The 26,589-nt window shown below is 37.7% G+C and overlaps 3 protein-coding genes across 3 annotated transcripts; all 3 read left to right on the top strand.

Moving 5' to 3' along the window:
• The first annotated feature begins 198 nt into the window (after positions 1 to 198).
• On the top strand, positions 199 to 5,607 carry LOC107036712. The gene is made up of 4 exons (XM_015254846.1): positions 199 to 354; positions 779 to 963; positions 4,852 to 4,968; positions 5,439 to 5,607. The coding sequence occupies exons 1-4, from the start codon at positions 199 to 201 to the stop codon at positions 5,545 to 5,547; spliced, it is 567 nt and encodes a 188-aa protein (XP_015110332.1). The 3' UTR covers positions 5,548 to 5,607.
• Positions 5,608 to 7,315: 1,708 nt separating this feature from the next.
• Positions 7,316 to 9,333, top strand: LOC107036711. Its single transcript, XM_029126019.1, has 4 exons — positions 7,316 to 7,489; positions 7,850 to 8,046; positions 8,993 to 9,103; positions 9,198 to 9,333. Exons 1-4 carry the CDS (start codon positions 7,316 to 7,318, stop codon positions 9,331 to 9,333), a joined length of 618 nt encoding a protein of 205 aa, XP_028981852.1.
• A 7,115-nt stretch (positions 9,334 to 16,448) lies between these two features.
• Positions 16,449 to 22,015, top strand: LOC107036710. Its single transcript, XM_015254843.1, has 4 exons — positions 16,449 to 16,586; positions 17,066 to 17,415; positions 20,603 to 20,713; positions 21,778 to 22,015. The coding sequence occupies exons 1-4, from the start codon at positions 16,449 to 16,451 to the stop codon at positions 22,013 to 22,015; spliced, it is 837 nt and encodes a 278-aa protein (XP_015110329.1).
• Positions 22,016 to 26,589: the final 4,574 nt, after the last annotated feature.

Raw genomic sequence — 26,589 nt, 5'->3', positions numbered from 1 at the left:
TTGCAAGAAGTACGCTTCACCGCTGTCATCCCCAATATTTTCCCGCAAACATTATGAGGATATTTGCAGTAGTTAATGAATGCTAAATCATGCGTAAGCCATTTAACAGCCGTGCCGTTGCACTTGAAATATTTTCAACGACAGGAAAATGCTCATTCCACCATACATCACCACCAGCATCTGAAAATTGCTCGCAATATGAATACGGTATACGCCGTTATATTATTCTTATCATCGTTTAGTGCGATAATGTGTGTGAACGAATGTGTCAATAACACGGAGATCCAGAGAGTGGTGAGAGAAACTGCCGGCGTTAAGAGGTATTTGGTATTTCCACAGGGTAGTAACGTCCAAGTGAGTAAACAAGACCGCTAAAAATATTCAACCGATAAATTTTGTTGATCGAGTATAAATGTCATGTTGAGCTGTGGATGAAGATGTGGAGCACTGATTATTTTCTTTCCATTAAAGTCACAGCTGCCTTTGAATTCTCAATTTTGTTGTTGTGAAAAAATCCAGTCAATTTTATAAAATTTTTCAAGCCCATTCTTCGATAAATTCCGCAGGCCTGGGCATGGTTAAGAAAAAAGATTTTAATTGCATTAATTGAGAAATTGAATAAAATTTTTTATAGAACCTCATTTATTTTGCAAGATCAAGAAGATTGAGAATTCAGAAAGTTGTTTTTAAGAGTTTCATTTTATTTTTGGGTGAAATTTTAAGAGTAATTTTCCGAAAATGAAGTAAAATAATTCACTCTCGCTTTTTATTCTCGCAGTTGGTTTATTGTTTGACCGTGGGGACTTATGCGAAGCCGACGGGCTTCTTCACGATGGGAATCACTGCTGGTCTGGCTTATGAGCTGCCGTATACGAATACAGTGCCTCACAGAAGGCCAGCGGAGGTCTACCATCGGAGGAGCAGACGCGATTTGTACAAGAAAGTGGAGCTCATGTTGAACACGTGAGTTAATGAATAGAGCCCCCATCAAAAAATTTATTTAAAAAATATGTAATATGAGCCAATTCCATTTCTTTTTCAAATTTATAAAGAATATAAAAAAATATATATAAAACATATATTTTAATGAAAAAAAAAATAAAATTAAATTAAAATATGAATATATATTATTTATATTATTATAAATTATTATAAAATTTATATTTTGCAAAATATATTAAAAAATATCTTGAATTGGTCCAATTTATATAGAAAAAATATATCTATATATTTATATATTTATATATTTTTCAAAATATAATTTTTTTCAATTAATTTGTTCAAACAAATTGATAAAATTGAATAATTAATAAGTACGTGAAATTGCCGATTTATGTGAGTGAAAATTAACTCATCCAAAAGTTTCTCGCAATCTCAAAAATGAATTTCAATCCACGAAAACAAATCACCATCCCCAACAACAAATGAAACTCATCAACGAATCATTTATCGATCGACTGTAAACTGCCGTCACAATGAATCCATTTAAATCCACCTCGATAACGAATTTATATCACTTAAATAATTCATTGAATCCACGTGAGTGAATATAATTCATTATAAACTGATCCAATAACAACGAGTCAATTTTTGCTGCCATAACTCAATACAAAATCATTTTATAACCCTTCCCTTATTTTTCAACAATTACGGGCATTCATCGGATGCTCTGAGGATTGAATTTGAACGATAAAAATTTTAAAATTCCGCAACGATTTTTCTCTGATCATTTTTATCATTGATCAAGTTTTATGAAATGTAATGCATTTCACTTTACCACACGGAGAGAAATATTCCGTAAAAATTACGGAACAATTCACGTAATCCCCAGGGGGAAATCGTTTTCCGGCAATTTTTATAGGAATGGAAGAGAGGAAATCTGAAACGTTCAGTCAATTTTCAGGTTCATCACCGAACGAAGTACGAAACCGTCACGTAATTTTTCCCGAAGAAGAAAAAATCAAAAATCAAAAATTCTTGAACCTTCAACAATTTTTCTAAAGCTGGTGAGTTATTTCTACGTTCCGTTTTATGGAATTTTTCTCCCCGTGAATTTTCAAATTGAATAATAATAAGTTTTCATGATTTGAATGAAGAAAAAGATCGCCGTTTTTAGTATAAAAAAAATTCAAGGCATCACCTGGAATCAGATTCTCCTCGCAAAGATACATGCTGCCTCTATCGTGTACCATCAATAACCCCACGGGATAACCCCGGGTATATCGGTAAATGATCAGGTTAGACGATACGAATGGATCGTTTTAGTTAAGAAGATATCGATATTGTACCCCTACCAGCCTTGAGAGACATCGAGCGCCGACCTCTCTCTTCAACAACCAGTAATAACAGTTTCCCTCGATAGACCTATACGAGATTACCGGCGATACTATTTGTCCTGTGATGCACCGCGGAACAAGTATCAAGTGCTAGCCGATACTCACTTTTCTGTAATTTCGAATCGAGGGGATTATTTTACGGCGGGATATTGATGGCGGAGATTACGGGATAAATCGCGTTTTGATTTGTGAATGGTATCAGGTGGTCGGTGGGATTATTGAGGAATCAGTTTCTGATTAGATGGATTTGGATGTTTGGGATTTCACCGGAGGTTTATTCATTGGTGTCGGGGTTTTTTTAATTGCAAGGGTTTATGGTTGAATTTCAGACACTTTGGGAATCGAATCGAGCCCTAAAGGGCTCAGTTTCAGATAATTCATGAGGTTTTTTCCCAATTTTGTTCTTTTTTTCAATTTTTTTAAGAAAAAGGCTGGATTTAATTGGGAAATTTCTAGTGAATTCAATGCATTCCTCGAGGAAAGAGGGAATTAGGAGCTCAGGAGCTCTCGAGAGACAGATAATTCATCAGGTTTTTTTTTTTTTTTTTTTTTTTTTTTTTTTTTTTTTTTTTTTTTTTTTTTTTTTTTTTTTTTTTTTTTTTTTTTTTTTTTTTTTTTTTTTTTTTTTTTTTTTTTTTTTTTTTTTTTTTTTTTTTTTTTTTTTTTTTTTTTTTTTTTTTTTTTTTTTTTTTTTTTTTTTTTTTTTTTTTTTTTTTTTTTTTTTTTTTTTTTTTTTTTTTTTTTTTTTTTTTTTTTTTTTTTTTTTTTTTTTTTTTTTTTTTTTTTTTTTTTTTTTTTTTTTTTTTTTTTTTTTTTTTTTTTTTTTTTTTTTTTTTTTTTTTTTTTTTTTTTTTTTTTTTTTTTTTTTTTTTTTTTTTTTTTTTTTTTTTTTTTTTTTTTTTTTTTTTTTTTTTTTTTTTTTTTTTTTTTTTTTTTTTTTTTTTTTTTTTTTTTTTTTTTTTTTTTTTTTTTTTTTTTTTTTTTTTTTTTTTTTTTTTTTTTTTTTTTTTTTTTTTTTTTTTTTTTTTTTTTTTTTTTTTTTTTTTTTTTTTTTTTTTTTTTTTTTTTTTTTTTTTTTTTTTTTTTTTTTTTTTTTTTTTTTTTTTTTTTTTTTTTTTTTTTTTTTTTTTTTTTTTTTTTTTTTTTTTTTTTTTTTTTTTTTTTTTTTTTTTTTTTTTTTTTTTTTTTTTTTTTTTTTTTTTTTTTTTTTTTTTTTTTTTTTTTTTTTTTTTTTTTTTTTTTTTTTTTTTTTTTTTTTTTTTTTTTTTTTTTTTTTTTTTTTTTTTTTTTTTTTTTTTTTTTTTTTTTTTTTTTTTTTTTTTTTTTTTTTTTTTTTTTTTTTTTTTTTTTTTTTTGAGGAAAAGGCCGGATTTAATTGGGAAATTTCCAGTGAATTCAATGCATTTCAATGCATTCCTCGAGAAAAGAGAGAATTAGGAGCTCAGAAGCTCTCGAGAGACGATTTAATATAAAAAACTTTTCAAGTATAAATAATTAAATTATGAATGACCAAGTCATCACAATTTTTTTTGCACTTCAATGAATTTTTCCATCAGACATAAAAAATCGTACGAAATTTCCTAACAGAAGTCACAATTAAATTCTCCTGAACCATCAATTTCCGAATCACAGTCAAAACGACAAAGAATCCTTCGCCCAGTATCCGTGACAAAGCCATTAACTTTACTTATAATCGGATCGTAATGTATAAAACTACCGACGTGACTCTCCACCCAGCGAGAGTTGCAAACTCGTTAAGTGGCATGGCGTAAAGTACCCTATACTCGGCGTACAGCACACACGGTGTCGAAGCCAAGAACGTTGAGCCATAACGACTGCTAAGATGAAAGGGGAAATGTGAATTGAGCATTAGTGCAGGGAGACGATGTGGAATGGAAAATACGTTATATTTCACCGTCAGTTGAGCATTTCAGAATGCTGGCAACGGAAATTGTGAGCCGAGAAAATTTTCTCGAGCTTTGAGCCAAAATATTTCTCATTGTTCACGAGCGATCCTCTGATTTTTCGGGAATTAATTTTAACAATTTCATAGGGGGCATAATGGGTCATCAAAACATATTCTCCCGAATTCGCTACATTTTCCTATAATTTTTTTTTCGTGCATGTGATGTGAAGAAAATTTTCGGGAATGTTACAAAAATTTTCGTCAGAATTTCTCCGCATCATATTTAAATCTGAATAACGACGAAATAACCCCTTAAACTCACCTGTGACCGTTAAGTCTCTACTAATTATCTGACTTACGTAGTTTCTAATCGTCCCGTAACTTTATCCCTTCAACCCATCCACCAAGAAATCCTCCCAGTGTCCTCCTCAGCGCCTCCAAACTTGCTCCTTACGTAACTCGTTAAGCTTCTGCGAACACTGGAGAAGCAATTTTCCTCAGGGTGTCAAATTATGTTATACACGATTAGGCGATAGAATCAAACTAAGTGATTAAATATTATCGGGCATCAAGCGATAACCATCTTTTGTCTTTCATGCATCCCGGAAGACGTGGCAAGGACGGGAGGGCTTGTGTATTGAAGGCACTCTGTCTGTCCGGACAGCGCAACGACACTCAAGTTGGCAAAGGTAGTTTCATGGAAGAGATGATGCATTCTGTGTTCACGTGAGTTTTGCCCGAGTTTGAACGCTTTACGGGCCATTCTTGAGTGATGATTATTGGAGGGTACAGTCGACTCCTGTTATGGTCGCACTTGTTACAGTCGCCTTTCACTGTTGGAAATTTTTTGAAATTTCATAACTTGATTGAATTTCCAATGAAACATGGCTATTCAGAGACAAAACAACATGAATTTTCAATTTTTCCCTGAATTTTCACAAAATAATTGAACTGAAAAATCAAGTATTTCATTGATTTCCAGATCGTTTAAACAGAAAATCAGTGGAATATTTGATTTTTCAGTGACAAGATTTTCTGAACGTTCAGTGGATTTTGAACACGATAAAAATTTCAGAAATTTGGCACGGAGAATTCAGACGAAAATTTTTAAGTGTTCCCCTCATATTTATTTTAGGAGTGGGACACTGGCATTCTATTGGATTTGCTTGGTTTGTTATCGAAAGTTCTGTTTTCAGACTACCAGGAGGGGCTTATGAGGCTGATCCAATGACGCATTATGAGAGGGCTCACGAAGATATGGAGGATTGCCAGTTGAAATACTCAAGTTGCCCAGAATTTTTCTGATTATTTAGCAACTACTCGTAGAAGATAATTTCATAAAAAAACCTTGCAAATTCGCTACAATATTCAATAGGATTTCTAAAATAAAAATTTGATTGGATTGAATTTCTGAAGTAAAAATGAAAAATGATTGTTTAATGGAAAATTTTCTCCAGAAAAACTTACTAGAATTGGATTTTTCTGTATAATTTATTCCATTGAAATATATTTTATAAATATTCCTCCACTCAATTTTTTAAAATTCTTTTGTTTGATCATTTTTTGATGAAAAGAGAAGACAAATAGAGTTGACAACAAATAAATTTTCAATTTTCATCGAATTCATTAGGTTTTAAATGATTGATATGTACGAAAAATATTATTAAACACATTTTTATTAACACAAGTCATAATGAAAATTTAATATTAACTCATCATTAATTTTTTAATAATGAATTTTCATCAATTTCTCATCTAATTTGACTTTTATACATTGATTTCCTCTTATAAATGAAGAATATTTCATCGTAAAAATTATTTTATCGTACACTCCCTGCTATTGACCTCATTGCATCCGCAATCATCCAAAATAATTATCGTCGTAATTACTTTTTTCAAAATAGAAATATAAAAAAAAATATATAATTAATGAATTGATGATAATTATACATGTTATCCACTCGGAAATAGTTTCTGAAAACACTGCAATACATTTCACTCTCAAAGATGAAATCAAAATTTTGATGTAGTATATCTCCATGAAACTGAGGGTAGTATCAAGCCATGATACACAGTGTAAGCATCAAGAACGTCATCTAGCATTAAGTCAATGTTATTCTCCGTGGAGGATGCACAGTATGCGCGCCGTTGTAATTTCCTGAAGGCCGAACTAGCTCGTAGTCATCACCAGATATGTGAGCACCCACATACGAGGTAAAACTTGCTCTCTTCCTCCATTTGCGGTGTACGGAATTTTACTATGTAAAATGGGCTCTGAGCCCGGCAAAGCGGCTTTACATCACATATTTTCATCGTCAACTCCTTTGAAGAGACGGGAAAATGAAGGATTTTTTGGGGAGTGGAATAAAGTGAGATGGATAAAGAAAAACTTGGGCGAAGAGTGACTTCGGTGTTTACGTGATGAATTATTCTGTGATTTGGGGATATCATTTTTTTGTGCTTCAGGATATTTTGTGTTTTATTTTTTACAAATGTATTTCGATATGTCAGGAATGATAAAATTTCATAGAAAATTCCACTCCTTTCTCTAGAAAATTCTGTGGAGTTTCTATTGGAATTCTAGAGGAACTCTTGAACGAGAATTCCTACAGAAAAATAAAAATCCATGCATTTTTCAATGAAATTGTCGCAAAAATCAAACAAAATTTTTCAATATAATTCTCATACCATTCCAGTAGAATTCTGATAGACTTCTACTGAATTTTTTCACCCGTAATTTATCACGCGAGTCATGCACCGGAAACCGAACATGTTTGACCAAAAAAAAATTCAGCAAACACGAGTATTTTTAATCTCAATTCCGACGAGTCTTGATTTTCAATACCGAAACGGTAACCCGAAGTAAATATGGATACAGTTCAATAAATAGCAGTTGTAAACTGACCAAAATCGTGAAGATTATCACGTGGTGGCCATTCGATAACTGTCACATCAAACACCTGAGCATTTCTGCAGACTTCGCGAATGATGCAACACAAGTTTTTACGCAACCACCTGAACTCAAGTTATTGGTGTTGACCATTGCTCTTCTCTTTCGCGAGAACATTTGAGGATGAGAGTTACATGTCCTGTGGTTATTTCTGGGCTTTTTGGAGTCATCAACCTCGCACTCGCAGATCTCCGATGTGACAGCAATCAGACGAATGTCGGGGATTTGATGGAGTCTGAGAGGGTATTGAGTCGATCCAGGAGGTATCTCGCTTTTCCCAAGAGCAGTTCATTTGTTGTGAGTAGCAATGAACAAAAGTTATCACTGATTCAGTCATTATATTTCATGAAAAACTGCGTTTTTTTAGTTTATCAGTTGAAGAGAATGAATATTATTTCATTGTATTTGAACTTATGAATTTCATAAATAGGAATGGGAGATACCTCGAACAAATACGAATCATAAAATTTAACGGTCGTGTTGTTTTTTGCAATGAGAATGATTACAAACAATTAATCAAAAAAGGAATGTCGAATCTGAGTCATGAATCAGATGAATTAATTTATTTTAAATATTAGTTTATAATTCGTCACATAAAATGGTTTTGAAATCGTAATTAGTCATGAGTATTTCAATTATCAAGGCTAATTATTTCAGGTCACCCTGACAGGATTGAAATCAATTCAAGTGAAGGAGCCAACAAATTGGAATCTTGATCTGGAGTTCGACATGATCTGGCCGATTCCAAGCGAGACCGTAAAAAAACTCCCGAAAAAACCGATGAAGAAATTCTACAGTCGACTGCGTCGACACAAAAGGGACCTCTACTCCAATATTGAAATATCACTCAATAGGTAGTTTACTGAGATCCAGTAAATTCGACCGAAAACCATGGGCAATCGTGTAATTTTACGTATTGATAATTGACGAATTTAATTGCATTATCATTCTATCGAACTGGTCATGGAATAGAGATAATTCATGTATATTCCATCATAACCGGGGGGGAATCAATGAATCCACTGGGGTTCATTTTAATTGGATTGGGATAATTGTCGGATGCTGTATTTCCCTAGTTTTGCATTGCGCTATGGAACGATGTTTATTTAGGATAATTAAGGCCCGGCCTGCACGGTTACTAACTTTTTTTGTAACTTTTATCCCCCCGCGTTTTACGCCCGACTCCGAAGCTTCTTTCATGCTCTCTCACGCTGTCTTATGCTCTTATACTTTCTTACGCTCTCGTCCGCTCTCGTACGCTCTTTCATGTTCCCTTCCGCTCTGTTACGCTCTCTCTACGCTCCCTGACGCTCTCTCACGCTCTTCGACGCTCTCTCGCGCTGTCTTATGCTCGTATACTATCTTACGCTCTCTTCCGCTCTGTTACGCTCTTTCTACGCTCCCTGACGCTCTCTCACGCTCTTTCACGCTCTTTCTACGCTCTCTGACGCTCTCGCACGCGCTTTGACGCTCTCCCACGCTGTCTCATACTTTCTTGCACTCTTGCGCGCTTTCTCGTGATCATTCACGCTCTTTTGCGCTTTCTCGCATCAGTCGCGCTCTCTCGCGCTCTTTCATGTCATAGGGTCACGAGGGTCGGAAGGGTTACGAAGGGTCTCAAGGGATACAAAGCTCAAAAGGGTCGTAAGGTCACAAGGGTCACAATTTTTTCAACTTTTTCGACTTTTGTAACTTATTCAACTCTTACGTAGAAATCCTCAGCTCCAATTTTCAAAGCATATTCACAATAATAATAATTCAAGATAATATAACGATGATATGTACATTTTTACTCGTCAGACTGGGCTTACCGGGAAGGGACTGCATGTTGAGGACAATCTGTGAAGCCAGAGGATTCCTCTATCCACCTGGTGTCTCGTTCATCGATGATTTACTGCGAGTAATTTTGAGGTAAAATATATCATTTTCCTTCGATATTGAGAATTTATGGAGAAGTCTTCGGGGGATATCAAGATGGAAAATTCTGGTGAATCATTTGTTACAGTCACGGTGAACATTCTGCTGGTGAATTGGATCTGTATGATGTTGCTTATAAATCAGCCGAGGAGTGTGATATTCAGTACAAGTGTCCCATATCATTTTTACAGTTTTTATTAAATAATGATATTGTAGTTCGGTGATAATAAAATTCATCAATAATTCTTCTATCAATTTTTTTATCTCTATTTCACATTTTCAGCTATGATTGAATTCATTTGAAGCATGATATTCAAACATATCCCCGGAATTCTGATTTTCAAAAAATACAAAATTTTTGCAANACGCTGTCTTATGCTCTTATACTTTCTTACGCTCTCGTCCGCTCTCGTACGCTCTTTCATGTTCCCTTCCGCTCTGTTACGCTCTCTCTACGCTCCCTGACGCTCTCTCACGCTCTTCGACGCTCTCTCGCGCTGTCTTATGCTCGTATACTATCTTACGCTCTCTTCCGCTCTGTTACGCTCTTTCTACGCTCCCTGACGCTCTCTCACGCTCTTTCACGCTCTTTCTACGCTCTCTGACGCTCTCGCACGCGCTTTGACGCTCTCCCACGCTGTCTCATACTTTCTTGCACTCTTGCGCGCTTTCTCGTGATCATTCACGCTCTTTTGCGCTTTCTCGCATCAGTCGCGCTCTCTCGCGCTCTTTCATGTCATAGGGTCACGAGGGTCGGAAGGGTTACGAAGGGTCTCAAGGGATACAAAGCTCAAAAGGGTCGTAAGGTCACAAGGGTCACAATTTTTTCAACTTTTTCGACTTTTGTAACTTATTCAACTCTTACGTAGAAATCCTCAGCTCCAATTTTCAAAGCATATTCACAATAATAATAATTCAAGATAATATAACGATGATATGTACATTTTTACTCGTCAGACTGGGCTTACCGGGAAGGGACTGCATGTTGAGGACAATCTGTGAAGCCAGAGGATTCCTCTATCCACCTGGTGTCTCGTTCATCGATGATTTACTGCGAGTAATTTTGAGGTAAAATATATCATTTTCCTTCGATATTGAGAATTTATGGAGAAGTCTTCGGGGGATATCAAGATGGAAAATTCTGGTGAATCATTTGTTACAGTCACGGTGAACATTCTGCTGGTGAATTGGATCTGTATGATGTTGCTTATAAATCAGCCGAGGAGTGTGATATTCAGTACAAGTGTCCCATATCATTTTTACAGTTTTTATTAAATAATGATATTGTAGTTCGGTGATAATAAAATTCATCAATAATTCTTCTATCAATTTTTTTATCTCTATTTCACATTTTCAGCTATGATTGAATTCATTTGAAGCATGATATTCAAACATATCCCCGGAATTCTGATTTTCAAAAAATACAAAATTTTTGCAAATTTTCAAATAAATCAAAATAGCGATTAGTACTATCGCCTTCATCTTCGAGCTCGGTCGAAAGGACAGCCAAACAAATTTTTCAAACCATCATTCAATCAATTCAGAACATTTTTTTTTAATTAGCAAATTTAAAAAACTAATCGATGAATTAAATTTTAATTTATGGTGATCGAAAAAAATTCAATTCCACCCATTCAATTTAATCGGTTTTATGGATTTCTGAGGTAGGTAATTTTGAGAATACGCGCGCAAGCTCGTCTAGTCGTTAAAAACTACGAATTAAAAATTTCATGAGGAAAAATAGATTGTTCTGTAATGGAATGTTGACAACCAACTTTGCATAACAATTTTCATAGTCACGAGCAAGATGAATAGTTGAGCAATGCGGAAGGATACCGAGAAGGGGAGTCTCAGCCCGGTGGGTCGAATGTTAGTAAAGAAGTGAAATTGGGTCAGGATTTGAAGTCACTAGGGGAATTTGTGGTTAACCAACGCTCGTGACAATAGATAAGGGGTGCAGAGAGGAGGGCCCTGATGGTAGTTTAACCGCTGCGCCGTAGTCTCCCTTGTCGCTCACTTGGTGGGTCCCCCGGGGAGGAATGCAAAGATATTCAGCGATCGTGTAATCTTCAGTTGTCATAAGCTCGATAGGAGGGTAGAGTCGGAATTTATTTCTGGGACGTGATGCTCGGATTTTTCAAGGTCAGAAAAAAAATTAACAGAATCATGATTGCGTTATGCTTTGGAATTTTGAAATGGAAAAAAGTTTTAACAATCATTATGAATGAAAAAATTTAATGGGGAAACCAAACGTTTTTTATTGAATTCTATTGAATTTCTATCAGAATTCTGTTAGAAAATTCTCTTCGTATTTGACCCTGTCGTTTTATTTAGAGTTATTCGACAGAAAAAAATTAAACAATTTTTATTTTTCTGCAGAAATTTTCGGGCATAAATTAATCAAGATTTTTCCGTTGTATTTTCGTTGATTTCTCATGTCAAGAAAAAAAAAATTAATAAAGGAAAAATGATAAATTTATTGAAAAATAAGTTGAATTAAATTTCTCAAAAAAATTAGAAATATATACGTAAAGTTACTTGTGACTCTACACTTTAGTGATAAATTTGTTCGGTATAAAATTTCTAAAAAGATGATGATTCGAAAGTTGAAAAATTCTTGTACAAAAGCATTAATATTTTACCATAAGACTTCATTTCAGGTAATATCATAAATATTAAATCATCACAAGACCGGGAATCTTGCACTCCGGTAATTAATTTCACGTGGGGGATTACCCCTCGACCATATGAATTCCACCTTGAATCCCACATTATCACCGGGCCCATGAATCAGATAATTCCCTCGAGATTACCCCCGTGGATTTCAATAGTCACGAACAGTGCGTTCCTACTATTTTTCCACCTCCCTCACCCATCGATAATGTGAGAGGCACATCCGATAGCATCACCCCACCCGGCTTGCAATTAACACCGTGCACGTACGTGTCGACGAACTCGCGATTCTCTAATTGTTCGGCAAACAACAGAGGGCACGTTGGAGAGGAATGGCTTTGAGCGGTAAAAGAGGCAGTGGTATTTTAGTTATGTGCGGAAAGATGTTAATGTGCTCGACAATGACGAAGGTTAGGTGGGCTCGATTGTGGGGCATGAGTCGTCGAGGAATACCCGTCATTCATCATGCTGTTTGACGTGGTTCATCATCAAGAGGCAGAGGTGAGCTCAAATTTTTTATAACAAAAGTTATTTGCCGAAAAATATTTGTTCATTTTATCAGACAATTCTAAATTGGCGATGTGGAATTGCGAGACGAAGGGGTGGTAAGGGTCAGAAACTCATGTGTGCAAGGGCCACAAGGGTCAGAAGGTCATAAGGGTTAGATTATACAGATGATTATAGAGATGACAATCATAATGGTTGATTAGATCATAAATTACGGGACTTTTTGCGATGACCTTGCTCAACTCATGAGGGCTGCAAGGGTCTGGTTGATAAGAATCAGACACGTAAGGGTCAGGCTTATCAGGGTCAGATTCATAAGGGTCAAAATATTATATACTCCATATAATCATAAGGTTCAGAATTTCATATTCTTAACATAGTGGATGGTTCAGGAAGCTCATAAGGGTCATGAAGGTTTTAAGGGCCGGACTTATAAAGGTCAGAAGAGTCTTAGGGGGGTCACATCGAGGTCATTCGCAGATGAAGTTTACGACTCAAATTACATGAGGGTCAGAACCTTATATTTCTGGGATTCTGAAGGGTCCGAAAGTCTAGAAGTGTCGCAAGGGCCCTAAGGGTCGAACTTATAAACTCAGGAGGCTGTCTCATCTATGTAACTCCCTCTATTACCCTCCATACAGACCGTCGCATAAAAATCTGACCCTTTAGACCCTTGCCATCACTTTATGTATCATACAATGGACATAAAATATTTCTGAAATATATCTCCTTAATCTAGTAAATTTAATTCACATACGGAAATCGTAACTGCAACCACTCCCCAACACGTCAAGTGTTCTCAAAGGGTCATGCAGATGTAGTGAAGGTAATCAAAATTTTTATGACGTCTCGGTTGAATATAAGAGGGTCACGAGGATCCCTTCATAGACTATTCCCATAAACTTTTTGATTGCCTTTACTCCATCTGCATGAAAATTGCATTTCCCAACTCTTTATACTGTCCACTTTGTTTTTTAAATGAACACCCATCCTCGGCATATGTTTCATATTCATTTGTATTACGAATTGTACTGGAAAGTAGAGCAAGTTTAATTTATTACTCAATTTTGGCATGTACCAGAATTTCTAGACTGTCTGTGACTTGGAATTTTCAGCATAGGCTCTTGTTGCATATTCATTGTTCCCGAAATCATATACAGTACAAACACGTTAAAATTCACTTTGAAAAAGTATCATTTGCTTTAATGAAGTGAATTAATTTGGCATTGAGGAGAAAAGGAAGGAAAAGTTATTCTTTTGAGGGGTACATATTGAATGTAAATCGATAGTCCGCCAACACCGGCGACTAATTTATGAATATCGATTGGAAATGTGATTTTGAATACTTCATCGCGATGGAATATCATTCGCTATTGTTATTTCAATTCTATTAATACTCAAATACTATTTTATTAACAGAAACTGCTTTTACATTAATACAGTATATAATTCGTCGAAGTAAATTGTTTCATGAAAAATTATTTCCCCTATCAATGAATTAAATAATCAATCATGAAGTCACGAAGCGTGACATTGAAATAATAGTGCAATCAATGTCTCGGGCATGAGAGCCCATCAATCAAATAATTGACGAATCATAACGAATGTATCGGAATAAAACAAACTTTCATAAACCGGATATCTCGACTCTCTGTTTAAAGAAATGCTCTCCAAGTATCGTGCAGTCACCCTCTATCGATCATTTTTCCAGCAGTTTCACTCCAGAACTAACAATTTCCTGTTTCCTAAAGAGCTTACCGAAGTGAGTTACGAGATATTTCCACCAAGTGAAGGGATCGATCTTCCGTCTGGCGCAGGAAGTTCCATCTGAGGGTTGACGATGGCGTGTAACCGTTGAAAAATACTTTTTCCCGGGAAGATTCGCTTTTTTCGCTCATTGCTGCACGGTAGATGCCATCTCATACGGCTGCACGTACCTCCGATAAATAGGGGGCTAATTTTTGAGGCAGTCGGGGGTTTCGTGGCCGGTAATAACGATTGAATGATGGGGTCATTACGAGAGTATTGGGGATGAATTGGGGGATCATTGGGGGAGGAGTGAAAAATCTGAACTGCTGGGGTTTCTTGAGACTAACGATTTAATTCTTAAATTCAGTTCATTCATCATCTAATAGTCAGGGTAATATCTCAACCCCTTATGCCCCCTATGAAGTTGTTAAATTGATAATTGAATCATCTGAACCATAAACATCTGGGATTCCAAGAAAAATTGATCCAGGGATCTCTGAGACTTACCGTTGGTAGAAATGACGCGCTCGAAAATTCAAAAACAAAATTCACGGTCTCACTAGGAGCAACTACGAAAGATTACACTGATTACAAATGATTACCACTTGATCACCAAAACTTGATTACAAATATGGTAATCATGTGATTACAATTGATTACATCAGCGAGTGACAACACGATTACGCCTGTGAATAGCCCCGCGATAAATGCCCTAAAAAATCGGTGAATAAATTTTTTTTTCAAGACTATTCCGCCTCGATTAAAAAATTCCAAAAATGTCGTTTAAAAAAACGGAAAATGGAGAATTCCGCGCGTTTTTTCTCCGTTCGAGTCCTTTAATAACCGAAAAAGCCAGTGAATTGAATGAAAATTGTGGCTCTCGACTCTCCATCGATCCACGAAAGAGCTCCTGTGTCAGGATAAAGAATTCCACCGCCCCTCCTGTCTCACTCGACTAGCTTTTAGAGGGCACCTACTCTCCAGAATACCCTTAATCCCGGCCTCAGCCCGGTAGGAACTAAGACGCTGGATTCCACTCTTTGCTTCAAATTCACCTCGTATCCCTGGCCCGCCGGGGCCCCTCTCAAGCCACCGGGAATTTCACGCGACGTGAAGCTTTCGAAAAAAATAAAAAAGCAGGGAAAAAAATTCGACATTTGACTTTGATTCCCCGAGACGTTAAAGCGACGATGGGTTTTCTCCCCGACGGTTTCGCCCAGCGTCGAGAGGAATTCGACAATATTCGAGCCGAGGGACGGAATGAAAGGAGATGAAACTGACTGTAAGACATGAGTATGCAAGGAGGGGCCTGGGAGATGGTGCACAGTAGACACAACCCAAGATCGATTGTTAGACGTGTCACACGTGTGTTAGGTAACCAGTGGCTGCTCTCGGTATCCAGAAATACATGAGAACATGAAAAAGATCTACGACTGAAATCGTTCCCGGAATTTCGTGATAGGGTGGATGAGGACGCCGAGAGGAATGAGGGACACGAACTCATCCTGAAGTTGTTTCAGTGGGTGACTAATGCTCGACAATTGTGGCCACGAAAACAGGATCCAATTTTAACTCACCTACGTTGTTCGTTGTTTGGAGGTAGCTTTGTATTCACCCCGGTGGCTTTGAAATTTTATAATTAATTGGAGCGCTCAGGGGGCGCGGGGGAAGGGGAAGCTGAAGGGAGAGGTTGATTAGTAATTCTCAGATGAAAATTGAAAACATTTTAAATGTTGGAAGTTGCCAAAAGTCAGTAAAAGAAGTTTATTTTATAAGACATTTATTTTATGAAAATTGAATGGAAATGTAATCTTGAATAGTTCATCACGATGAAATATCGTTTGAAATTGTTATTTTAAGGTGATTACTATTCAAACAGTATTTTATTCGTTACATTTTGTACAATTAAAATAGAAATTCAGTCGAAAAAATTTCTTTGGTTAAAAAATACTGAAACAAGATTTTTCAAATATATTTTTCCCTATTTCCAACTGAATTGTTTCATAAAAAATTATTTCCTGAAGCAATTAATCAGGCAATCAATCATTGAATCGAGAAAATTATCCGGAAAAAAATCAAAACTTCAGTCGGAAATAGTAAAAATGTAAAAAATTTAGACATCAGTTTTACTGGGGGTCACGTACAATGTCGAAAACAGAATGACTTCCGGATGAATATTCGTTGACAACCTGGCCTAGTTCAGCTGCAAACCAAATTACGACAACTGGGACAGCCCAGATGAATATTTACACGGAGTAACTTGGCTTCTTTCATTATTCACTTGGATAAATATTGGAGTCTACTTTTTGGACTGGATATTGATTCTGGGGTGTTTCATTAACTAAGAGTGTTTGGCTTTCTTTCAGAGTTTTTGGTGACTTTGAGATCATTCCGGAGGGGATTGGAAGTCATGGAGTGGAGCCACTGGGGATTGACACTGTGTATTCTATTTAGTGCGCTGGGCACTGTGTCCCTGTCAGACGGGGAGGGGAGGAAGCTGTCCAGGAGGAGGCGTTATGTCGTTTTTCCGGAAGGCTCGAGCTTCTCTGTAAGTGATTTGTATCGTTTTGGTCAGACATTCAGCTTGTCGTTGGGGTCAACAGTGGAAGAAGCAGATTAGTCTGACGCTAATAATCCGAAACGGCACTAGAAAAATGCCTGAAATTAAGACATTAAGGATATCTAAATGCTTTGGATATTTTTTCTCCAGTGAAACGCTCACTTCATTTGCTCGCTATTTTATTATTTAAACTTTAATTAATTAAAGTTTTAATTTTTAAAATAATTAATCGTTCCACATCATTTTATCAAATTCAATGAAATTTCTTCTCTAACCAATTGTGTTATATTCTTAGTTTAGTTTAATATTTGAAAAATACGTGGATATCCTTAAATTCGGTGACTTATATTCCACCACATTTCTGTGTCTGAAGTGTCCAATTGCGACGCTTGGAAGATACTAGAGTCACAAAGTCTCGGCTCCTAATCTTTCAAATAAATCCAGAAGCATTTGAACGTTTTCTGCAGATAGCCCTCTGTATGACAATGCACACATTGACTCCCGATAATATCTTCACGGAGGGTCTCAATTGGGGTATCTCCTATGACTTACCCAACGAGAGTAAACCAGCACTCGAGCCGTTTCTTCAATTACGTAAGGACCGGCCAATTCCATCTAAGCACCACTACAAACTAAACAAGGATCATATCAGAAATGAGAATTCACTCAAGTACAACAATTGGTACAAGCACCCTGGTAATCGGTACTACAATCTCGATGACGGTAAAAAGTACTATTATCGGAAATCGGATTACGACTACATTAAACGGAGACATCGGAGGGAACTCTATAACAAGTTGGAGGTGATCATGAACGCGTGAGTATTCTCAACAGTTATTTATTGAATTTATTTATTTTTGCCTCCGAATGGAAGCATTTTTTTCATTCTCATTTTTTTTCGAAATTTACTTATAAGGGATCAATTCAATTTCACGATTTTTTCATGAATATAGATTTTAATAAATTCTATTCATTGACACTAATTAAAAATCAATTTTTCATACAGATTCGAGAAAATTTATATTTTTCCAAAAATTGATTTTTCAACGATCACTCACAAAAATGTCATCAAAATGGAATTAGTCGTGGCTCAAAAAATTGATTAAACCTTGATTGAACCTCGACTCAACCCGGACTGAAAACGAATTCGAGTCTTGAGAGGGTTTGAATATAGAATTATTCAATAAAACGAAATAATCCGTAAAATTTTGATGGCATTTCAATTGATGAAACAAACTGCTAATGTATTAGCAACAATAACTACCCAATTATTCAAAATTTTTCCATTTTTCGTTCAACTATGAATATAAACATACACTTCCATGAGCAATGAATATGCAGCTGCACCTGGAATAATTCAAACAAGTTATTCACATTCCTCAAAAATCGGAGAAGTAGCTGCTGTTTTTCGAATGAGCCCAAGCATAAAAATAATCAATTCCCAAAGTGATGAGGATAAATCTGGTTATATATCAAGGACACGACTACTGCTGGTGGAAACTATTTTTCCTGGTCGTTGGCCCGAGGAATGGATAAATGGTCCGTCGGCTTCGTCCGCAGAGTATCTCGTACCATTATCCCCCCTATTCCATTTACTCCAGAGGATTTCACCAGAGGTTGTCATGTTCTATCACTGTCTTGACCCTCTCTCGTCCATGCGGGTCACCTGCTGCGTTCTATGTTCGTGGACAACTAGTTCACTGTTAATTTTAACACAATAAGTTCTGAATTGGGATGATACCATGGCTTCGCGGCTGAATGAAGTTCGAGTTGGATAGGGTGTCACTGTCTCATCATCCACGTGGGTAGCAATGTTGGGAGTTAATATAGTTTGCCGTTGGTTGTGAGGCAAATGTAATGTTGGTAAATATTAATTCCCAAGGAGTTGTAGAGTCGTGCAATACTTTGTTGAGGATTTGCGATGAGTTGCTGGTATGAGTCGACTGGTATAAATTTGCCTCAAGTTCCTATGGATTTACTAAAAGTTACCATCGATTTCTTCATGAATTTGCAATTAATTGCAGCCAATTCGCATGGATTGAGAAGTGCCTACACTTAACTTAGAGTTTATCATCACCACAGAATGAAAAATCTGCTATTAGATGACTCCCTCATGCCTTCATGACCATTTCTCCAATAGAAGCCTCAACCTCACCAAAGATATCACCCGATCCATAAAAGTTCCACCGAATGGCAATCAAATAGCTGCCCCACAATCACAAAATAATTCATCCCCCCATCAGTCCTCTCCTCTCCAATCCCAAACCGACTAATTCACTCTTCTTACAACTAGAAAACGAGTCCACGGGGAGCATAACGCATTCTCTTCACAGATGCATTTTCGTAGAACAGTTGGATTCGAACGACTCCCTGCGCTCATTCAGAAGCTGCCTGATGCTTGTAAGAACTCTCCAAATTAATGGCCAGCATTTACAGTGAATCGTCGACGCGCTTCGCAAAATCTTCTCCTTCTACCTTCCCTCTTATTACTGACGAGCACTACTCTCCCACCACTACCCACGTATCAGCGTTCTTCCTCTCTCCCTCCTAGCGCCCGCTCGTCTCTCGATTTTATTTTTTTTTATTTTTCACCCTCAACTAACCGTCGTCGCAACGACGGAGGAGAGCCAGAGACGTCGACGATTCGCGTTTATCGACTTTTTGTTCTATTTTCATGCGCGTTTTCAATTACCCGGACAACGGGATGACAGCCGACCGCTGTCGACTCTCCCTTTTCTATTGTCGGAGTTCGTCGGGCGAATAAGGAAAAAGGGGAATGTTTTTTTTGTCCCCCGATCTTTCTCCACAAAACTAATGGCGATAGCAGGAATTCCGTTAAATGGATAATTGAAAAATGGTGTCATGTGCGTAGGAGATGCTTTACCATCAGACCTTTCTCGCGGGGAAAAAAATTGTTGCCAACCGATGCCAATCAATGATTATCCGGAATTCAACTCTGGCTATAGCTTTCTCTTATTTTTCCAGCAAACAGATCAAGTTTCCTCCTTCAACTTTGTCGAAACGAGTGAGTGGATTTGAACGATAACGGTTTAGTTAAAGAGTTGAGGAGCTTCCCTATTTTTATTGTTCTAGCTCTCCATCTGCAGGTGTTGTTTCGCTCGAGAGAGCTGAATGTTTGAAGCTCTATGCCAGCTTCGGAATTTCTCTCTCCCCTTCCGCGAAAGTTCAGGTATACTCGGGCTGTTATGTGAAGTGGGCGATAATTTTTGGAATTGAAAGTTTCGAGATGAAACTTCTATTTGGCTGGTAATTTAGGCTCAGTGAAGTCAAGTGGGAATTGGCGAATTCCTAGAGTCATCAGCTGACAATTTGATGAATTAATAGATTGAAAAATGTATACAGAGTTGTTCCTAAATTGTTTTTGCAGTTGGAAAAACCACGCTTGTTTCCCTCTCCCAAATCCCAACTTTCCAGATAAGATATCGCAATATTTCTCTCGTCCTCGAGTTTCCCAGTGATTCGCCAGGAGTCCTCCACAAAATAACCAAAAATACCGAATCAAAGGGAGGAATAAACTAAGAGACCATCCCATCATCTCGTCTCCATCCATTCCTCTAGTTTTTCGTGAAGAAACTGAGAGAAAAAAAAGAAACGTTCGAACTCCATGATTTAGTACGTGTATATATACGTTACGATGAAATAGGAGTTTCACGAAAGGTACGGCAGCCAGCTCAAGAGGGTGGTCAGGAAACTAATGAAAGCTTCTTTCCAAAGGAAAAGGTTCAATGGCTCTCTCTATTTTCTTTCACTTCGTTTTCCTCAACCTTTTCAAATTCACCGACTGCAGTAATATATGTTTCTCCACTTTAGTTTAATCCAGAGAGATATTCTGCTCGATGGATGATTAGTTTTCGTGAAAGACTTGATGCAAACATTGTTCGTGAGAGGTAGAGAGAAATATTTGTAACTTTACCGAAGGTTCACCTGTTGTCTTGGAATTTCGGTGAACACCTCTAATTTTTTTCCATCAACATCTGTTATAGGATGGGCTTTGAAGGACGAACATGCATACAACGCGCCCTCTGCGAAGCCTCGCAGCGTTTGATGCCAAAAGGAAACACCCTCGTTGAGGAAATGATGAGGATAGCTTTCTCGTAAGAATGACAACAACCAAATAGTCTTTTGCATGTGAGCAAATGGCGATGATGCCCAATTCGGCTGGCTTCATGCTCGGTTTTTCACCATAGGATACTCCCCCAGTATTTCCAAAACGGATCGTATAAATGGGAGGGAGCCAAACTCGATGCTTCTGGGCGTCGAACCGTTAAAGATTGCTGCAATTCCGGTGGGGCTTTGCTTATTCACTAGGTGGGATTGTGCGGAGGGGCGGGGGTGTTCCGATCCAAGGAATCGATTTCGAAAAGTAATCCTCAGGGAGAATACTGGGTGTAATCACTCGTGGATTCTTGTCGATCGATCTCACAGGCTTCAGTGACAGTCGAATCGAAGTGGATACGTTTTTTCGGCTTTTCTTTCACTTTGCTCGGTTGGGACTTTACTTGAGAGGTTGATTAAATCCTACGCTCGTGACAATCGTTTGCCTGTCAAGTTTAACATGAAATATTTATCGGAATGGTGGGAGGAAATTTTATGGAATGCTGCGGGTGGGGGAGAAACATTGCGGTAGGGGGACCGCTGCAGGATTGTCGCTTGATTTATTTAGCGAAAGCTTTGGGTTTCGAACGCGAACGTTATCTGTTGAGAGTGTCCAGTTTGTGGGGATCAGCTGTGGCTCACATTCTTTCATTTTATTTCACAATTTGGGAAAGCACTGAATTCATTCGTCCGAAGAGGCTTGTCTTTCGTGAATGAAAGGGTGCTTTCTGCGATGAAATATTTACGAAAAGAGTTTTGCATCTCCATTAGGTAGACTTCCCAACCAGTCGTGATACGTAGTATTGGACAAATGCCCACAAGTGCAACAGCAATTGTAGCAACGTCATCCGCACAGTTTGAAGCCTCAACTAAACTCCTCTCTGCTGACGAATACAGTATTGCCATGTACTACTGATTCTCACTCGGTGCAATTCCGTTATAATGAAATTGACGTTCTTCAGGAGTTGAATGCCACTCCAGTTAGATGCTGTATCGCTGACAGCGTCCGGATAAATTGTCCACTCAGTTACGATATTTCATTAATTCTATCGTGTACCTGTAGGTTACCACTGAAGAGGGTGTTGCTGTCCCACGAGCCGGTGGAACATCACACATACACAGAGGCTCATCGTGCTGGCCGCAAGGGCACCAGGTGCGATACCATGTTCTCGGGATGTCCCTTCTCACTCATAGACATGGCCCTTGGGAAGTACAGCAGTGAGACTGGATCTCAGCCTGACCTACCGGAACCTGTGCAGGATATTCCCGGAAATTCGGTGATGAAATACTTCATGAAGTGAACTATAAGTTTAATTGGTTTTTAAACAATAATTATCTCGTTAATTTGACAATTTTTCATCTTGGCCAAATTTTTTTAGTGTCAGCAATTCGATGTTTGACGAATGCTGTTCAATTTTATTGTACAAGGGATTAAAATTAATACGTTCGACAATGGTTATGCAGTTGTTCAGGATAAACAGCTATAATCCAATTCTACCCATTTTTGATAAACAAAATTGTAAAAGAGTGAACAGATATCGATTCAACGGTTGCTGGCTACGCCCTAGTTTACACACCGAGTGGTGGGGTATCTCTCACACCCTCATTCTCCACTTTTACCACCGGTTCATCCCTTTTCTGGATCTTCAATTTCCTACCACACGTAACCCACCCACGATAGTATCTATCTCCTGCGGTTGACCAAAAAATTTCCCATAAAATCGTGAAAGTGTCCAATGAACTTTCTAGTATATTCTCGGGCAAACCAGTTCTGTCCCTGTGTGGTCTACCTTTTTTTGGTGGTTCCATTCGTACCACCAAATGAGTAACCCCCATTGGAATTGGTCTCGATTAACGATCACCAGGGTGGCAATTCAACAGAATGGTTCCGGCTGGATGGGCAGGGGTGATTGTGATTGTTCGAGGGCTTTTGCGGGCGGAAACTGCGTATGCGCGCATTAATCAGTGGCTCATCTGGATTTTTGATCACAGGAAAAAATTCAAGCTTTCGCCGGATTCCACTGATTTCTGCAGATACTCTCTACAGAAAAATCCACAGCAACTGATTCGTTCAAAACACTTCGACCAATATTCTTTACGCTCTTCAGATAAATTGGAGTATTGATTTGCCCCCCTGTCAATTGATATTTCAAATATTGAACTTTTTATACTTTGCACCGTCCCCTTCCAACTTTCAGAAGACAGGAATTCCAGACTGCTGCACCCATCGAGCGCCCAGAAAAGGAACAAATTGGAGAGCAGGAGAAAACTCTCGAGAAACGAGGAAGAAGAGAGATCGTTGCCGAGTGCGACTCTCAAAAATTATAAGTCCAGAGACTTTGGGAGTATTGATTCTCGTACTCCGCTGGGTCCTTTTATCCCCGGTTACCAACGTGGCGAGTATTCTTAAACAAATTCAACTTGTCGAGAAACTCGGCGGCCGGGCTTCCCTGCAGAATTAAGGGCTAACGTTGACCATTGCTGTGAGTCAATACGTGAGTGCTGTGTGTCCTGAGATTTTTCTCACATTTCGGCTCTCTCTTCCGCTCGGAAGTCGACTAAATATTCTCCAACAGAAATTTTTTCTTTCTTTTACGAGTTGATGACCTGAATGAGATATTTTTTCATCGAGAAAGTGTTTGCACATGATGAAATAAATCGATACAACACTTTTTATATATATTTTATTTTCGAGCCACCGCAAATACCTCTAAAAATCCCATCAAATTGATAGATTGTCCCGCCGCAAAGGCTCCATCATCTTCCCCAAACTGAATGAACACATCACGTATTCACGAACTGCTGCTTGAATGGTTCGACATTATTGATCGATAATTCAAGATCGAGACACGTGGTCTCAACGCTTCTGGTGCTTTCTGTTCAATCACTTTGGCTGAGGTGACATGCCTCTCGTAAACACGTCGTAAGGATGAGTTGTCGATGTGATTGAGTGAGCAGAACGAAATCCCACAAGTACTCAAACAACTTGTTTTCATTTTTATTGAAAATCAATCGGGCGAGTCAATCTTTGAAATGAAATATGTCAAGAGGAAATCATCAGAATTTGTTATTCTGATGTTTTTCCAATGAGACTTTATTTTCGAAGGGATTGGTCAGTATTATTCATCACACTTGGGTATTATAATATGACCCTCATGACCCTTATGGCTGACCGTTATTTTATAGCATGAAGACGTCAACAAATCGTTTAGTACGATGAAATACTATTTGAAATATATATTTCAAGTTGTCTATTTCGGTCGACCAAATAGTATTTATTTATATGGCTTTTTGACATTGAAATAAAATAATCATTTGATATTTGAATTAAGTAAATAATCTGAACAAATTATTTAAATACTATTTTATTTGCGACGTTCAATAACTCCAAAATAGTAATTAGTCATAAATATTTGAAATAGTACTCCAAATAGTATTTTTCCAGCTCATAAGACATCTTTCGTCCATGCTTTGCATCATTTGCATGCATGACATACCCGCGATTGGCTGGCAATCGGCGATCTTGGTGTGCCCGTGAAATTTATGGCACTAGTAGACTACCTCCTGAACGCACCGAATGGACACGGGATATCGATTTCAGCTGAGAGAGAAGAAGGTGAAACGCGGACACCTGATGTATATATGTAACATCCAGTGACGCCGTGCGAGGTGGCAGTATCTCGACGGTTTACGAGGCGATGGGTAGAGATTTAAGGGACATCCCCTCGCTTCACCGCCGCCCCGGCTATGCCATCAGTCTGCCGTTCGCTCATTGAGTGCGCTTGACAGACGCTCGTAGTGGTGTAGTGACGCGCACGGCAGAGGACGCTCCATTCACTCCGCGTACTTCACTCTGATCATTCCGTCCGACAACTCCGTTTGTCATTGACGAGAATGAATGTATTCATGTGATATATCCGGACATTTATCATTCCAGGATGTACATGCCAAGAATTTCTCGTCCAGAATTTTGAAAATTTCGTGACACTCGTGATGTCATTGGACACAGAAGCGAATCAGTTGAAGATTATGTAAAGGTGGAATAGGTTGACAAAGGTGGAATGCCAGCAGTCGACAAATTTATGGCTCCGTTTCTCAAGTCATATTCTCAGATTTCTCGGAATTCTGTGTATGGAGAATGGGATACGTCTATGCTTGAAGTACCTCGGCAATGGGTCAGGCAATAACACGAGGGAAGACGAGCGTGAGACTACTTCAGGTGAAAATGAGACTCTTGTGATGTTGAGGGGTGGGGAAAACAAAGCGGAAGGATTGTTGAAAACTTGAAAACAGGATTTATGAGGAACGTGAGAACATCACATTGGGTTTCCCGTTGTGATTTTATTTTCAGGGGTGATGAGGTGCTTTGGATGGAAGCGATCTTCGGACAGCCATCGACTCGCCGATCCGGGAAATGGATCCCAGCGAATCAAGGAGCTTCCGACCATTCGGAGAAACTGCACATTCCATTGGACCGGGTTGGATTTTTCTGGGCTCTTTTCAGGATTTCCTTTCAGTTTCGACTGGGCCGTGCGCTCTTTTTGACTTGGATTCTCTTGGCGTTGGATAGTCGTCCAGGTCTATCGTTTTTATTTTTATTTTTACAGTCAATTGGTTATAATCATTCTCATTGCAAAAGGCAATCATTACCGATTAATTAAAATTCTTCTTTATTATCATTTTTTTCGTTTCTTTTTCTGTAAAAAATTGTATTTGGGAAAAATTTATCAATGAACTGAGGATCAGACTTACGTAGAAAATAGAATAAAAAAAGATTTGTAAACTATTACATCGATCTAAAATCTTGTTTTTCCTTCGCAAAAATAAAGAGGATTTTGTGAGTGGTACAAACTCCACTGTTTCACTCGCGGTAAAATCATACAAATTCCCCCGTGAGCTGTAATCCATTTGTTTTCGTTCATTTATTTTTTTTTCGCTCCAGCACTGCTTGTTCCTAATGTTTGTCAGTCCCAGTGATTCAAACGAAACGATATAAAAACGAAATCGCACAAAAGTTGGGAAACTAGTTGTACAGTTGTTTCGTAGTTTTGGGAGCTGTTTCATTTTTAATTTGTTATAAAACCCCTCGTTCAGGTGAATCTATACTCCATGAAACTAAATAACACCGGAAAACAAAACAAAAAACCCAGTGTGGAGAAAAAGGGAAAGGACGCGCAGAGTTTTCATTAAAATTTCAAGCGGTTTTTGCGAACCTGGGGACAAAGAAATATTCGAATAAATTCTCTCGCGAATGGTGCAACCGATGCAAACATATTCGGAACCATCGGGTTTTGCCATTTCTTTTTTTTTCCCTCGCGGTTTTATGTACTTTATCCAGTTCACGCCATATGCCGACGTTTTGGTATACCTATCTCTCATGGAGTCTGCCAGCAACTCCGTTAAATTTTGAACCTCAAGTGCGGGGTCAGGCGTTTTATTCAAACGATTTTAATCGATGCTTGGGGTTGAAAGCATTTAGCCATCAGATTACTCGGGAATTTACGGTGTATGCTCCAACGGAAAATTTTCGGAATTGACGAAGCGCAGAAACATGATTTTTTGTATATGTTAGAATGATTTAGCAGAAAATAAAATTAAGTTCTTTGAGTAGAGCTTACGTTACTTTCGAAATCGAAACGATTGCGCCCTTTTTTCTCCTGGAACAATTAAGAATGTAGTACGTAGATCGGGGACTCCCAATACGGACGGCGACAGGAGAAAGTCAACGTTGGCGGCAGCACTGAGAGCGGAGCCTTACATTCGCATTCGTTGGATAGTAGAAAAACCCGAAATTGATCCTTTCAGTTCTTCAAAGGTTTTTATTTGTAAAAATATGATAATTTAACGAAAATAAAAGACGACTGTTGTGGTCGTC

The sequence above is a fragment of the Diachasma alloeum genome, unplaced genomic scaffold (assembly GCF_001412515.2).
Source record: "Diachasma alloeum isolate Michigan unplaced genomic scaffold, Dall2.0 Dall_scaffold_00211, whole genome shotgun sequence".
Lineage (NCBI taxonomy): Eukaryota > Metazoa > Arthropoda > Insecta > Hymenoptera > Braconidae > Diachasma > Diachasma alloeum.
The sequence above is the reverse complement of the archived record's forward strand: the minus strand, read 5'-3'. Positions and strand labels throughout refer to the sequence as shown.

Coding starts and splice junctions, on each gene's coding strand:
- LOC107036712 (XM_015254846.1), top strand. CDS start 199: ATGAATACGGTATACGCCGTTATATTATTCTTATCATCGTTTAGTGCG. Junction 964..4,851: donor GTGGAGCTCATGTTGAACAC/GTGAGTTAATGA, acceptor GCATCCCGGAAG/ACGTGGCAAGGACGGGAGGG. Junction 4,969..5,438: donor ATGATGCATTCTGTGTTCAC/GTGAGTTTTGCC, acceptor TTCTGTTTTCAG/ACTACCAGGAGGGGCTTATG.
- LOC107036711 (XM_029126019.1), top strand. CDS start 7,316: ATGAGAGTTACATGTCCTGTGGTTATTTCTGGGCTTTTTGGAGTCATC. Junction 8,047..8,992: donor ATTGAAATATCACTCAATAG/GTAGTTTACTGA, acceptor TTTACTCGTCAG/ACTGGGCTTACCGGGAAGGG. Junction 9,104..9,197: donor TTACTGCGAGTAATTTTGAG/GTAAAATATATC, acceptor CATTTGTTACAG/TCACGGTGAACATTCTGCTG.
- LOC107036710 (XM_015254843.1), top strand. CDS start 16,449: ATGGAGTGGAGCCACTGGGGATTGACACTGTGTATTCTATTTAGTGCG. Junction 16,587..17,065: donor CGGAAGGCTCGAGCTTCTCT/GTAAGTGATTTG, acceptor CGTTTTCTGCAG/ATAGCCCTCTGTATGACAAT. Junction 17,416..20,602: donor TTGGAGGTGATCATGAACGC/GTGAGTATTCTC, acceptor CATCTGTTATAG/GATGGGCTTTGAAGGACGAA.